Below are 16,289 nucleotides of genomic sequence, written 5' to 3'. Positions count from 1 at the left end.
TGTTGAGGTGTTTAATTTGAAGATTGTTCTCCATTAACTATAATACGTCAGATAAGTTCACTGTAAGACATTGATGCTACTAGATAGTCTGTTGTTGTGACAAGGCAATTGCTAAAACTGTACCAAACACAATTATGCTTACAGTATTACCATTCTCTTTTTTTTCAGTGACGGTAGAATAGTAGCCATAAAGAAAATCCCAAAGAAGACATTTACCCTCACCAAGAGAGTACGGAGAGAGATAAAGCAAATTCGGTAACTGCACACTGTAATATAGTGCTTATAGATAATATTGCTGGTCACCCTTTCACATGTTTGCAAATTTGTTTTCATACATCATTGAATAAAAATATTATATGTAGGAATTCTTCTTACCACTAATCAACACAAAGTATTCTATAATCTCTAATTAATAAAAAGAAAACTTTAAAGTTGTTCATTACAGAAAAATAGGCGACAAATGTAGAGACATGGGGTGACTCAGATTTGTATTTACTCACCCTCTCACATCTCTGTAGGGATCTTGATCATCCCAATCTTTGCAAATTTATGGGAGGATGCATTGAAGTTCCCAATGTGGCTATTATTACGGAGTATTGTCCTAAAGGGAGTTTGAATGATGTGTTGCTGAGTGAAGATATTCCTCTAAACTGGGGTTTCAGGTAATTATTTCACCGTATTTCTAACTTGTAAGTAACAGTTATGATAAAAATTATTGTGTGTACATATCGATAGATATTGGGACTGATTCAGAGGTAGATGAAATACTGATGTTTGCGCAGCCATAGAGGCCATGTTTGCTTGGACTTGAGATGAAACCAGTGAGCAGCCCAGAGGATATTGCTCGTGTTGATGGTGCGAGTGTCAATGGTGCGAGTGATACTGCACCGATGGTGGATTGTTCAGAACCACTGACACAGTTGCATTATCCATGAACACAAAAAATGGAAGGCTGACATTAGTATATGGATAGTATTGCTTCCTGTGTTTCAACGGCAGGCGCTATTGCGAACACAGTAGCATCCACCTCTAAATCAGGTCCATTGTTGTCACTTTTAATGAAGCAGAAAAAGAAGTAAAATGGCCACATGATCCTGCTAGGTCGAGTGACCAAACTATTAATCAGTTTTTTCATGGAAGTACATAAGTGATCAAATTGGACAACAACCAAACATTTCCACCCTGTCTTACCAAATAGTGGCTGTCTCCCACATCTGTGCGAAGTCCCAAATGTTCCCATTGTAGTATGACCCCATTTGTAAACAAGACATTACCTTGTACTGAAGCTCAGGTCTGGCAGTTCTACTTCAAGCTGATCCCCTTTGATCAGAGCCGCCCCTAACCAATATGATGCCCTAGGCAAGATTTTGGCTGGTGCCCCCTAGCACCACCGCTGGTTCCGCCTCTGACCCTGCACCTCTTTCCCAGTACCATCACCCCTCACCCATAGAAGTCCTTATTTTGGTGTTTGTACCCCCTATATTTTAAATAGGAACAGTTTGCACATTTGGCGCACAGCCCAAAAAGGGGTGTGTTTGCTGGCAAGGGGCATGGCCACACAATAACCCCAATTCCAATTACGCCACACAGTACTGCTACTTTATTCACATTTCATCATGCGATAGTGTCCATAATTCATATTACATCCCACAGTAGTATCACTTTACCTTATAAACGTTACTCCTCACAGTAGAGCCCCTTATTCACATCATACTGAATTGCTCCTTATTCATATTACACCACACCCTATTGCTCTTTTTTCACATTAGACGACACAGTAGTGCCCTTTCTATATGCAATGCCACATGGTGGAGCACCTGATCACCTTATACACATAATGCCACACATTAGTAATGCATTTATACTAGGGATGAGCGGGTTCGGTTCCTCGGAATCCGAACCCGCCCGAACTTCATGTTTTTTTACACGGGGCCGAGCGACTCGGATCTTCCCGCCTTGCTCGGTTAACCCGAGCGCGCCCGAACGTCATCATCCCGCTGTCGGATTCTCGCGAGGCTCGGATTCTATCGCGAGACTCGGATTCTATATAAGGAGCCGCGCGTCGCCGCCATTTTCACACGTGCATTGAGATTCATAGGGAGAGGACGTGGCTGGTGTCCTCTCCGTTTATAGAGAAGAGAGTGAGACAGTAGAGAGAGACACAGTAGTAATTTTGGGGAGCATTAGGAGGAGTACTAGTTACTTGCTGAAGTGATAGATAGTGTGACTGTATATTATCTGACTTGTGGGGGAGACACTGACAGTGGGGAGCAGTTAGAGTCTGAGAGCAGGACTCAGGAGTACATATAACGTACAGTGCACACTTTTGCTGCCAGAGTGCCACACTGCCATTGTGACCACACTGACCACCAGTATAATATATATTGTGATTGTCTGCTTAGGAGTACTACTTGCAAGTTGCTGATAGTGTGACCAGTGACCTGACCACCAGTCACCACCAGTTTAATATATATATATATATGTATATATATATATATATATATATATATATATATATATATATAATTGTATATAATGTATATATAATATTGTATACCACCTACCCGTGGTTTTTTTTTTCTTTCTTCTTTATACATACTACTATAGTAGCTTACTGTAGCAGTCTGCGGTGCTGCTGAGCTGACTGTGTCCAGCAGGTCCGTCATCAGTCATTACATAATAAATATATATACCTGTCCGGCTGCAGTACTAGTGATATTATATATATATATATATTGATTTCATCTCATTATCATCCAGTCTATATTAGCAGCAGACACAGTACGGTAGTCCACGGCTGTAGCTACCTCTGTGTCGGCAGTCGCTCGTCCATCCATAATTGTATACCACCTACCCGTGGTTTTTTTTTTTCTTTCTTCTTTATACATACTACTATAGTAGCTTACTGTAGCAGTCTGCGGTGCTGCTGAGCTGACAGTGTCCAGCAGGTCCGTCATCAGTCATTACATAATAAATATATATACCTGTCCGGCTGCAGAACTAGTGATATTATATATATATATATTGATTTCATCTCATTATCATCCAGTCTATATTAGCAGCAGACACAGTACGGTAGTCCACGGCTGTAGCTACCTCTGTGTCGGCAGTCGCTCGTCCATCCATAATTGTATACCACCTACCCGTGGTTTTTTTTTTTTTCTTTCTTCTTTATACATACTACTATAGTAGCTTACTGTAGCAGTCTGCGGTGCTGCTGAGCTGACTGTGTCCAGCAGGTCCGTCATCAGTCATTACATAATAAATATATATACCTGTCCGGCTGCAGTACTAGTGATATTATATATATATATATTGATTTCATCTCATTATCATCCAGTCTATATTAGCAGCAGACACAGTACGGTAGTCCACGGCTGTAGCTACCTCTGTGTCGGCAGTCGCTCGTCCATCCATAATTGTATACCACCTACCCGTGGTTTTTTTTTTTTCTTTCTTCTTTATACATACTACTATAGTAGCTTACTGTAGCAGTCTGCGGTGCTGCTGAGCTGACAGTGTCCAGCAGGTCCGTCATCAGTCATTACATAATAAATATATATACCTGTCCGGTTGCAGTACTAGTGATATTATATATATATATATTGATTTCATCTCATTATCATCCAGTCTATATTAGCAGCAGACACAGTATGGTAGTCCACGGCTGTAGCTACCTCTGTGTCGGCAGTCGCTCGTCCATCCATAATTGTATACCACCTACCCGTGGTTTTTTTTTTTTCTTTCTTCTTTATACATACTACTATAGTAGCTTACTGTAGCAGTCTGCGGTGCTGCTGAGCTGACAGTGTCCAGCAGGTTCGTCATCAGTCATTACATAATAAATATATATACCTGTCCGGCTGCAGTACTAGTGATATTATATATATATATATATTAATTTCATCTCAGTATCATCCAGTCTATATTAGCAGCAGACACAGTACGGTAGTCCACGGCTGTAGCTACCTCTGTGTCGGCAGTCGCTCGTCCATCCATAATTGTATACCACCTACCCGTGGTTTTTTTTTTTCTTTCTTCTTTATACATACTACTATAGTAGCTTACTGTAGCAGTCTGCGGTGCTGCTGAGCTGACAGTGTCCAGCAAGTCCGTCATCAGTCATTACATAATAAATATATATACCTGTCCGGCTGCAGTACTAGTGATATTATATATATATATATATATATTAATTTCATCTCCTTATCATCCAGTCTATATTAGCAGCAGACACAGTACGGTAGTCCACGGCTGTAGCTACCTCTGTGTCGGCAGTCGCTCGTCCATCCATAAGTATACTAGTATCCATCCATCTCCATTGTTTACCTGAGGTGCCTTTTAGTTGTGCCTATTAAAATATGGAGAACAAAAATGTTGAGGTTCCAAAATTAGGGAAAGATCAAGATCCACTTCCACCTCGTGCTGAAGCTGCTGCCACTAGTCATGGCCGAGACGATGAAATGCCAGCAACGTCGTCTGCCAAGGCCGATGCCCAATGTCATAGTACAGAGCATGTAAAATCCAAAACACCAAATATCAGTAAAAAAAGGACTCCAAAATCTAAAATAAAATTGTCGGAGGAGAAGCGTAAACTTGCCAATATGCCATTTACCACACGGAGTGGCAAGGAACGGCTGAGGCCCTGGCCTATGTTCATGGCTAGTGGTTCAGCTTCACATGAGGATGGAAGCACTCAGCCTCTCGCTAGAAAACTGAAAAGACTCAAGCTGGCAAAAGCACCGCAAAGAACTGTGCGTTCTTCGAAATCCCAAATCCACAAGGAGAGTCCAATAGTGTCGGTTGCGATGCCTGACCTTCCCAACACTGGACGTGAAGAGCATGCGCCTTCCACCATTTGCACGCCCCCTGCAAGTGCTGGAAGGAGCACCCGCAGTCCAGTTCCTGATAGTCAGATTGAAGATGTCAGTGTTGAAGTACACCAGGATGAGGAGGATATGGGTGTTGCTGGCGCTGGGGAGGAAATTGACAAGGAGGATTCTGATGGTGAGGTGGTTTGTTTAAGTCAGGCACCCGGGGAGACACCTGTTGTCCGTGGGAGGAATAGGGCCGTTGACATGCCTGGTGAAAATACCAAAAAAATCAGCTCTTCGGTGTGGAAGTATTTCACCAGAAATGCGGACAACATTTGTCAAGCCGTGTGTTGCCTTTGTCAAGCTGTAATAAGTAGGGGTAAGGACGTTAACCACCTCGGAACATCCTCCCTTATACGTCACCTGCAGCGCATTCATAATAAGTCAGTGACAAGTTCAAAAACTTTGGGCGACAGCGGAAGCAGTCCACTGACCAGTAAATCCCTTCCTCTTGTAACCAAGCTCACGCAAACCACCCCACCAACTCCCTCAGTGTCAATTTCCTCCTTCCCCAGGAATGCCAATAGTCCTGCATGCCATGTCACTGGCAATTCTGACGAGTCCTCTCCTGCCTGGGATTCCTCCGATGCATCCTTGCGTGTAACGCCTACTGCTGCTGGCGCTGCTGTTGTTGCTGCTGGGAGTCGATGGTCATCCCAGAGGGGAAGTCGTAAGCCCACTTTTACTACTTCCACCAAGCAATTGACTGTCCAACAGTCCTTTGCGAGGAAGATGAAATATCACAGCAGTCATCCTGTTGCAAAGCGGATAACTGAGGCCTTGACAACTATGTTGGTGTTAGACGTGCGTCCGGTATCCGCCGTTAGTTCACAGGGAACTAGACAATTTCTTGAGGCAGTGTGCCCCCGTTACCAAATACCATCTAGGTTCCACTTCTCTAGGCAGGCGATACCGAGAATGTACACGGACGTCAGAAAAAGACTCACCAGTGTCCTAAAAAATGCAGTTGTACCCAATGTCCACTTAACCACGGACATGTGGACAAGTGGAGCAGGGCAGGGTCAGGACTATATGACTGTGACAGCCCACTGGGTAGATGTATGGACTCCCGCCGCAAGAACAGCAGCGGCGGCACCAGTAGCAGCATCTCGCAAACGCCAACTCTTTCCTAGGCAGGCTACGCTTTGTATCACCGCTTTCCAGAATACGCACACAGCTGAAAACCTCTTACGCAACTGAGGAAGATCATCGCGGAATGGCTTACCCCAATTGGACTCTCCTGTGGATTTGTGGCATCGGACAACGCCAGCAATATTGTGTGTGCATTAAATATGTGCAAATTCCAGCACGTCCCATGTTTTGCACATACCTTGAATTTGGTGGTGCAGAATTTTTTAAAAAACGACAGGGGCGTGCAAGAGATGCTGTCGGTGGCCAGAAGAATTGCGGGACACTTTCGGCGTACAGGCACCACGTACAGAAGACTGGAGCACCACCAAAAATGCCTGAACCTGCCCTGCCATCATCTGAAGCAAGAAGTGGTAACGAGGTGGAATTCAACCCTCTATATGCTTCAGAGGTTGGAGGAGCAGCAAAAGGCCATTCAAGCCTATACAATTGAGCACGATATAGGAGGTGGAATGTACCTGTCTCAAGCGCAGTGGAGAATGATTTCAACGTTGTGCAAGGTTCTGCAACCTTTTGAACTTGCCACACGTGAAGTCAGTTCAGACACTGCCAGCCTGAGTCAGGTCATTCCCCTCATCAGGCTTTTGCAGAAGAAGCTGGAGGCATTGAAGGAGGAGCTAAAAGGGAGCGATTCCGCTAGGCATGTGGGACTTGTGGATGGAGCCCTTAATTCGCTTAACAAGGATTCACGGGTGGTCAATCTGTTGAAATCAGAGCACTACATTTTGGCCACCGTGCTCGATCCTAGATTTAAAACCTACCTTGGATCTCTCTTTCCGGCAGACACAAGTCTGCTGGGGTTCAAAGACCTGCTGGTGACAAAATTGTCAAGTCAAGCGGAACGCGACCTGTCAACATCTCCTCCTTCACATTCTCCCGCAACTGGGGGTGCGAGGAAAAGGCTCAGAATTCCGAGCCCACCCGCTGGCGGTGATGCAGGGCAGTCTGGAGCGACTGCTGATGCTGACATCTGGTCCGGACTGAAGGACCTGACAACGATTACGGACATGTCGTCTACTGTCACTGCATATGATTCTCTCACCATTGAAAGAATGGTGGAGGATTATATGAGTGACCGCATCCAAGTAGGCACGTCAGACAGTCCGTACTTATACTGGCAGGAAAAAGAGGCAATTTGGAGGCCCTTGCACAAACTGGCTTTATTCTACCTAAGTTGCCCTCCCACAAGTGTGTACTCCGAAAGAGTGTTTAGTGCCGCCGCTCACCTTGTCAGCAATCTGCGTACGAGGTTACTTCCAGAAAATGTGGAGAAGATGATGTTCATTAAAATGAATTATAATCAATTCCTCCGTGGAGACATTGACCAGCAGCAATTGCCTCCACAAAGTACACAGGGAGCTGAGATGGTGGATTCCAGTGGGGACGAATTGATAATCTGTGAGGAGCGGGATGTACACGGTGATATATCGGAGGATGATGATGAGGTGGACATCTTGCCTCTGTAGAGCCAGTTTGTGCAAGGAGAGATTAATTGCTTCTTTTTCGGTGGGGGTCCAAACCAACCCGTCATTTCAGTCACAGTCGTGTGGCAGACCCTGTCACTGAAATGATGGGTTGGTTAAAGTGTGCATGTCCTGTTTATACAACATAAGGGTGGGTGGGAGGGCCCAAGGACAATTCCATCTTGCACCTCTTTTTTCTTTCATTTTTATTTGCGTCATGTGCTGTTTGGGGAGTGTTTTTTGGAAGGGCCATCCTGCGTGACACTGCAGTGCCACTCCTAGATGGGCCAGGTGTTTGTGTCGGCCACTAGGGTCGCTTAGCTTACTCACACAGCTACCTCATTGCGCCTCTTTTTTTCTTCTTTGCGTCATGTGCTGTTTGGGGAGTGTTTTTTGGAAGGGCCATCCTGCGTGACACTGCAGTGCCACTCCTAGATGGGCCAGGTGTTTGTGTCGGCCACTAGGGTCGCTTAGCTTACTCACACAGCTACCTCATTGCGCCTCTTTTTTTCTTCTTTGCGTCATGTGCTGTTTGGGGAGTGTTTTTTGGAAGGGCCATCCTGCGTGACACTGCAGTGCCACTCCTAGATGGGCCAGGTGTTTGTGTCGGCCACTAGGGTCGCTTAGCTTACTCACACAGCTACCTCATTGCGCCTCTTTTTTTCTTCTTTGCGTCATGTGCTGTTTGGGGAGTGTTTTTTGGAAGGGCCATCCTGCGTGACACTGCAGTGCCACTCCTAGATGGGCCAGGTGTTTGTGTCGGCCACTAGGGTCGCTTAGCTTACTCACACAGCTACCTCATTGCGCCTCTTTTTTTCTTCTTTGCGTCATGTGCTGTTTGGGGAGTGTTTTTTGGAAGGGCCATCCTGCGTGACACTGCAGTGCCACTCCTAGATGGGCCAGGTGTTTGTGTCGGCCACTAGGGTCGCTTAGCTTAGTCATCCAGCGACCTCGGTGCAAATTTTAGGACTAAAAATAATATTGTGAGGTGTGAGGTATTCAGAATAGACTGAAAATGAGTGTAAATTATGGTTTTTGAGGTTAATAATACTTTGGGATCAAAATGACCCCCAAATTCTATGATTTAAGCTGTTTTTTAGGGTTTTTTGAAAAAACACCCGAATCCAAAACACACCCGAATCCGACAAAAAAAATTCGGTGAGGTTTTGCCAAAACGCGGTCGAACCCAAAACACGGCCACGGAACCGAACCCAAAACCAAAACACAAAACCCGAAAAATTTCAAGTGCACATCCCTAATTTATACACATTCCACACAGTAATGCCCCTTACACATATGAGACACCTTATTACTGTCCTTATAAACATAATGCGCCTTACACATATACTGCACATTAATGCCCTTATACACATAATGACACATAGTGCCCCTACACATTTGCTGCACATTATTAGTGCCCCTATACATATAATGACACACATAGTGCCCCTTACACATATGTTGCACATTATTAATGCATTTTTACATGACACACAATGCTCCTTACACATATTCCGAACACTACTGCACAACCAACCCACTCACATGCACACAGCACTCACACTGCCACTAACACTGTGACCTCTGCCTCTGCTTGGATACAGATGTGTCCTCATAAATCTTGCCTCAATGCTAACGTCGGGCATACCTTTTTATTTTTTTATTTTATTTTTATGAAAATGCATCTAATTTGCATTGCTATGTGGCTAGGATGCACTAGCAGCTTCTGCTGATTAAATTGATATGCTGCATGCCTATATACTGTGTGAGACTGGCTGTATCTGCATATGAAATGCTACACACAGAATATAGGCATGCCGCATATCATTTTAATCAGCAGAAGCTGCTGATGCCCCTAAGCATATCAAATGCCCTAGGCAATTGCCTAGTTTGCCTATGGCCGGCTCTGCCTTTGATTCTTGCTCCCCAGAGCCGGCCCTAACCAATATAATGCCCTAGGCAAGATTTTGGCTGGTGCCCCCTAGCACCACCGCTGGTTCCGCCTCTGACCCTGCACCTCTTTCCCAGTACCATCACCCCTCACCCATAGAAGTCCTTATTTTGGTGTTTGTACCCCTATATTTTAAATAGGAACAGTTCGCACATTTGGCGCACAGCCCAAAAAGGGGTCTGTTTGCTGGCAAGGGGCATGGCCACACAATAACCCCAATTCCAATTACGCCACACAGTACTGCTACTTTATTCACATTTGATCATGCGATAGTGTCCATAATTCATATTACATCCCACAGTAGTATCACTTTACCTTATAAACGTTACTCCTCACAGTAGAGCCCCTTATTCACATTACATCATACTGAATTGCTCCTTATTCATATTACACCACACCCTATTGCTCTTTTTTCACATTAGACGACACAGTAGTGCCCTTTCTATATGCAATGCCACATGGTGGAGCACCTGATCACCTTATACACATAATGCCACACATTAGTAATGCATTTATACACATTCCACACAGTAATGCCCCTTACACATATGAGACACCTTATTACTGTCCTTATAAACATAATGCGCCTTCCACATATACTGCACATTAATGCCCTTATACACATAATGACACATAGTGCCCCTACACATTTGCTGCACATTATTAGTGCCCCTATACACATAATGACACACATAGTGCCCCTTACACATATGTTGCACATTATTAATGCATTTTTACATGACACACAATGCTCCTTACACATATTCCGAACACTACTGCACAACCAACCCACTCACATGCACACAGCACTCACACTGCCACTAACACTGTGACCTCTGCCTCTGCTTGGATACAGATGTGTCCTCATAAATCTTGCCTCAATGCTAACGTCGGGCATACCTTTTTATTTTTTTATTTTATTTTTATGAAAATGCATCTTATTTGCATTGCTATGTGGCTAGGATGCACTAGCAGCTTCTGCTGATTAAATTGATATGCTGCATGCCTATATACTGTGTGAGACTGGCTGTATCTGCATATGAAATGCTACACACAGAATATAGGCATGCCGCATATCATTTTAATCAGCAGAAGCTGCTGATGCCCCTAGGCATATCAAATGCCCTAGGCAATTGCCTAGTTTGCCTATGCCTATGGCCGGCTCTGTTGCTCCCTGGAGCTGTCTCAATTTGTAGCCCATATTACTATAAAACTAGCTTCCATAACTGGAACATAACAACAGATGACCCCTCTATAAGCTGAACATGAGTGCCTTTATACCTTCTCCCTTATTAAAGGGCCTAAACACTTTATTTTAGTAGTTTCTTAGATCTCTTCCCAATAGCAATACTCCTGTGTGGACACCTCCGTCGTGATTCTCAGTATTTCCTCTATATAGCAGGGTCTTGGCACTCTAACTAATCCATCTTCCTATTACCTTTAGGTGGTCATTCCGAGTTGATCGCTCGCTAGCAGTTTTTAGCAGCCGTGCAAACGCTATGCCGCCTCCCACTGGGAGTGTATTTTAGCTTAGCAGAAGTGCGAACGAAAGGATCGCAGAGCGGCTACAAAGTTTTTTTTGTGCAGTTGTAGAGTAGCTCAAAACCTACTCAGCGCTTGCGATCACTTCAGACTGTTCAGTTCCTGTTTTGACGTCACAAACACGCCCTGCGTTCGCCCAGCCACGCCTGCGTTTTTCCGGGCATGCCTGCGTTTTTTCGAACACTCCCTGAAAACGGACAGTTGACACCCAGAAACGCCCACTTCATGTCAATCACTCTGCGGCCACCAGTGCGACTGAAATGCATCGCTAGACCCTGTGTGAAACTACATCGGTCGTTGTAATATTACGTCGCGCGTGCGCATTGCGCCGCATGCGCATGCGCAGAAGTGCAGTTTTTTAGCCTCATCGCTGCACAGCGAATGACCCCCTTAGTGCAGCTGGGCACTGTCTGTAGCAGAAGAGATCCAACACAGAGGTTCTAGTTGAGAACCATTGGGCTAATATGTCAGATTTGCTGTGAAGAGAGCCAAGTAGTACTGAACATGAACAGCAGAGGTCACAGCTATACATGTGTGCCATGGTTCTGCTAAACGGAACAAATGATTGGAGTTCCTGTGGAATTGATTTACCAATATTCTATTGGGGAGATGATATGGTAAACTTCTTAAATAAACTTAGTGGAAAATCCATTTGACTCTTTACATGTTCTATACACATAGGAACCACAACCAAAACGCAAATCACCACATGGAATAAGAATACATGGGAGCTTAATTAGCTTTCTTTACACTAACTGACATAGGGCTTGATTCTGATGTGGAAGTTGAGGAAAAAAATGCAAGTAACTGCGCACCTGGGTAAAACCATGTTGCACTGTGTGTGTGTGTTGGGGGGGGGGCTCAGATATAACATGTAGAGAGAGATTTGGATTTCGGTTGGGTTTATCCAGAATTGCTGTTGGGAGAACAGCATTCTTCACTGTCTCCTGTGCTGGATACACTCCGGGCACTCAGACCCAGAGTCTGCAGGAAAGTGCAACCTTTAACCCGATGTGCTCCAGACTACAGCCATCTTTATTGTGTAAGAGTATCAATGTACTGTACACACATACAGTACTTAGCATCTGAGATGAGATACCTCTTAGCTGCAATACCCTGTGTTGCCTGATAGCCCCTGCATTACCACTGTGTTCCTGCATCTATTGCCATAGTCGTGTCTGTGACTTTAAACTAATGCTGCAAGTCCTTCCCTGATGTAAATTTATGCCTCGGAATGTGCAAGGACTGAAACATCCTCTTGTATACCCATCGGTTGCATCATCAAAACTTCTCCAGCCCTAAGGTAGGTGCAGGCTCTCCATCTGAGTATGGCTTCCTTCCTATGTGTGCAGCTGTGCGTCTCTGTACGCAACCTCTTTCAGCAACCCACCTCAGAGGTTCACATAAGACACAACATCTCTATGCATATATTAGACACACCGTTACCTCACAGTCATTGTCCCAAGTGCTTAAAGTGGTCTTAGAGAGGTGGGGGAACTCACCCCCCATGGGTGCCATGGTATCCGGTCTCTAGGTCGGCCACACTTAGGTCAACAATGTCTAGGTCGACCACTATTGGTCGACATGGATTCTAAGTCGACATGGATTCTAAGTCGACATGGTCTCTAGGTCGACATGTTCTAGGTCGACTTGACAGAAGGTCGACATGAGTTTTTCAAAAAATTTAAAAAAATTGAACTTTTTCATGCTTTATGAGCCACGTGGTGAAGAAAAAAGTAGATATTCCCCACTACATTACCACAGCAGCTGGAGGGGAAGGGGTGTCAGACCCCAATGGAAAAGTAAACAATAAATCTAAATACCAGCGCTAAGAGTTGCTATTCCAAAATAATCAAACAGGATGGATCAGTTGCACAAAGTTTTATTCTAACACTGATAAAAAAAATCATATAAAACCACATTTATGGCTATAAAATCGGCAATTCGGATAACAACAAATGATAGATTAAAAATAGAAAAAATATATATAATGAAAAGTGTATATACTTTAGCACTGTCTCTGAGATGGTGGAGAATTTTTCACTCTGCTGATAGGAACCAGTTCAGTGGTTTATGATCCCGGACTTTATATACATGGATTCTCTCCTCCTTAGATATACAAATTATGTACACTTTCAGCTGGTATTACCCTGTTTATAGCTCACACACAGTTCTACGAGATTGTTGCCTCATCTGCGTAGAGGATTGAAGGGGTTCCCATATATTGCTGGATGTGCTGATTGAAAACGGAGGTTTTAAAAGTCCTTGGAATCCGATTCTTGTAAAGAAAAAGTCCTTATCTGGATCAATCTTAATGGTGGAAGAATTTGGGTTCCTCAGCAGTCACCTTAACGCGTTTCTCTGAGCTAAGTCACTCAGCTTCTTCAGAGCTGGACTACAAATGGGAACGGTAACCTTGCCCGAAGCATGGCGAGCAAAGCGAGCCATGCGAGGGGACACGGTGCATTCCCGGTCACTCTACGGAGAAAACAACACCAAAAATAAATAAAAAAACTAATGTCGACCTTGTACATGTCAACCTAGACAATGTCGACCTAGAAACCATGTTTACCTACTTACAGTCGACCAATAGTGGTCGACCTAGACAATGTCGACCTAAGTGTGGTCGACCCTATGATCCACACCCGGGTGCCAGACCAGTAGCCACTCCCACATGGTAGATGCCACACCCCTAACCCCTCCCACCTGACAGATGACACAGTCCTAGTTTCTCCCCAGTACTTTAAAGGGGGTGTATCCAGTCAGTGGTGGAAGTACTGGAATTAATGTAATCGGTTTGCGGCCAGGCTCCCAGCCCTGAGGGACCGTCTCCGCTCTACTACCCAGTATCAGCACCGCTATTGAGCCCGGATAGCCTGCTTACAGGGGGCCTCGTGCGACTGTCTGGTGGGAGGGAGTGAGGGGTGAATCATCTGCTGAGAAGGAAGCACAGTGAGCAATCGGTGCTTCAAGATAGCGGCCGTGGTGTGGGCGGAGCAGCGTTTGTGGCTCACGCTAAGTCCACATCATGCTGCTAGCATCGATCACTCCATGTGCATCATTGTCAGCAGGTGATCAGCACCCACAGCAAGCTAACATTAGTGGGGACATATCAGAGGAAAGTGTGGAGGAGGGGAGGTCTGTGCAAGGGTGCAGCACAGTGTATGTGTTTGGGGGAGTACTGCTATGTGAGAGGGGTAGAGAACTGTTCAGGGAGAGCTATGTCTGTGTGCTGTTGTTGTGAGAATCTGTGTGATTATATGAGGATCAGTGTGTGAGAAGAGGGGAGCTGAGTGAGTGGGGTGAGCTGTGTGTGGGGGTGTTCTGTGAGCAAGGGACAGATATCAGAGGTGGAAATCTCTTGGGGGGGGGGGTTGTGGGGGGATCTGAGTGTGGGGGGAAAGCCTGTATGAGGGGATGCTGTGTGGGTGGAACTGAATGAGTGGGAAGAGCTATATTAGGGGAAGAGCTGTATGGGGGTTATCTGAGTGTGAGGAGAGCTATATTAGGGGGAGAGCTGTGTAAAGGTTAGCTGTGTGGGGGATCTGAGTGAGTAGGGACGGCAGTGTGAGGGGGTCTGTGTGAGGAGGAGAGCTATATTGGGGGGGGGGATCTGTGTGAAGGGGTAAGCCTATATATATATATATATATATATATATATATAGTGGGAAGAGCTATATTAGGGGAAGAGCTGTATGGGGGTGATCTGAGTGTGAGGAGAGCTATATTAGGGGGAGAGCTGTGTAAGGGTTAGCTGTGTGGGGGATCTGAGTGAGTAGGGACGGCAGTGTGAGGGGGTCTGTGTGAGGAGCAGAGCTATATTGGGGGGGTCTGTGTGAAGGGGTAAGCCTATATATATATATATATATATATATATATATAGTGGGAAGAGCTATATTAGGGGAAGAGCTGTATGGGGGTGATCTGAGTGTGAGGAGAGCTATATTAGGGGGAGAGCTGTGTAAGGGTTAGCTGTGTGGGGGATCTGAGTGAGTAGGGACGGCAGTGTGAGGGGGTCTGTGTGAGGAGGAGAGCTATATTGGGGGGGTCTGTGTGAAGGGGTAAGCCTATATATATATATATATATATATATATATGTATTGACATTAATAGGGGGCCCAGAGGCTGTATATTTCCTAGGGTCCTTAGGGCTATAAGGAGGGCTGCCAACCATATGGCACCACGCCACGACTACCGGGGGAGGAAGGGGGCACCAGACTCTATCTTGCCTATAGGCTACTAGGATGAACTGACGCCACTGTATCCGGTGCTTGGGATGCCGATGGTCAGAATACCAGCAGCGGCATCCTGATGCGCAGGATCCTGACACCTAGTGGTAAGTATCCTAACCCACCCCTTCTATCCCCCCTAACCAGAGGACAGTCCTATAATATATACTGTAATAAATAATCATACACTGTGAGCATCTCTCTGCCATTAAATGTGTCTGCTAAGCTGGCTAAAGAGAACAATATTGGGTGGAACTTGGAAGAGAGCAATGTGGCAGCATCATATGACTTACAATAAATATATTATGCAATTGCAATGCATGTTTTTTTTTCTTCTTACATGTGAAGGCGCAGCAGCAGCGTCGCTGACTCTCCCTACCTTTCGTTCGTCCCTTCCCTCAGCGTCCGCATAGCTGGATTATCACAGTCAGGCTGGCTCCCCTGCTACCTGCTGTAGCTGCAGATGTGTGATGATGCCATTTTCACTCTGCCAGGTCCAGGGGAGGCGGGGTGTGCTCTCAATCATTCCCTCTTTAGCACCGCCCACCCACCACCACATTGGCCATGGCGCTGGTGGGCAGCGCATAGGGAAGTCCGAAACTTGAAGCCAGTCTCGCCTCCTATTGTCAGATTCTTTCCAGCAGCCCCGAGGCCGGCATTTGAAGCATGCTGCCTCAGCCTGACAGCCCTTGAGCCTCCGAGAGTCTTTCTTTTGTTTTCTCTATCGTCCTAGTGGATGCTGGGGTTCCTGAAAGGACCATGGGGAATAGCGGCTCCGCAGGAGACAGGGCACAAAAAGTAAAGCTTTAGGATCAGGTGGTGTGCACTGGCTCCTCCCCCTATGACCCTCCTCCAAGCCAGTTAGATTTTGTGCCCGGCCGAGAAGGGTGCAATCTAGGTGGCTCTCCTAAAGAGCTGCTTAGGAAAGTTTAGCTTAGGTTTTTTATTTTACAGTGAGTCCTGCTGGCAACAGGATCACTGCAACGAGGGACTTAGGGGAGAAGAAGTGAACTCACCTGCGTGCAGGATGGATTGGCTTCTTGGCTACTGGACATCAGCTCCAGAGGGACGATCACAGGTA

At 45.5% G+C, this 16,289-nt stretch overlaps 1 protein-coding gene across 1 annotated transcript in view; it reads left to right on the top strand.

Moving 5' to 3' along the window:
* Positions 1 to 16,289, top strand: part of LOC135036375 (atrial natriuretic peptide receptor 1-like) — a 213,144-nt gene that overhangs the window by 67,146 nt on the left and 129,709 nt on the right. Inside the window, exons 10-11 of the mRNA XM_063954446.1 lie at positions 169 to 255; positions 519 to 662. Coding sequence (XP_063810516.1) covers positions 169 to 255; positions 519 to 662 — 231 coding nt within the window. The remainder of the gene's footprint in view (positions 1 to 168; positions 256 to 518; positions 663 to 16,289) is intronic.

The sequence above is a fragment of the Pseudophryne corroboree genome, chromosome 1 (assembly GCF_028390025.1).
Source record: "Pseudophryne corroboree isolate aPseCor3 chromosome 1, aPseCor3.hap2, whole genome shotgun sequence".
Lineage (NCBI taxonomy): Eukaryota > Metazoa > Chordata > Amphibia > Anura > Myobatrachidae > Pseudophryne > Pseudophryne corroboree.
The sequence above is the reverse complement of the archived record's forward strand: the minus strand, read 5'-3'. Positions and strand labels throughout refer to the sequence as shown.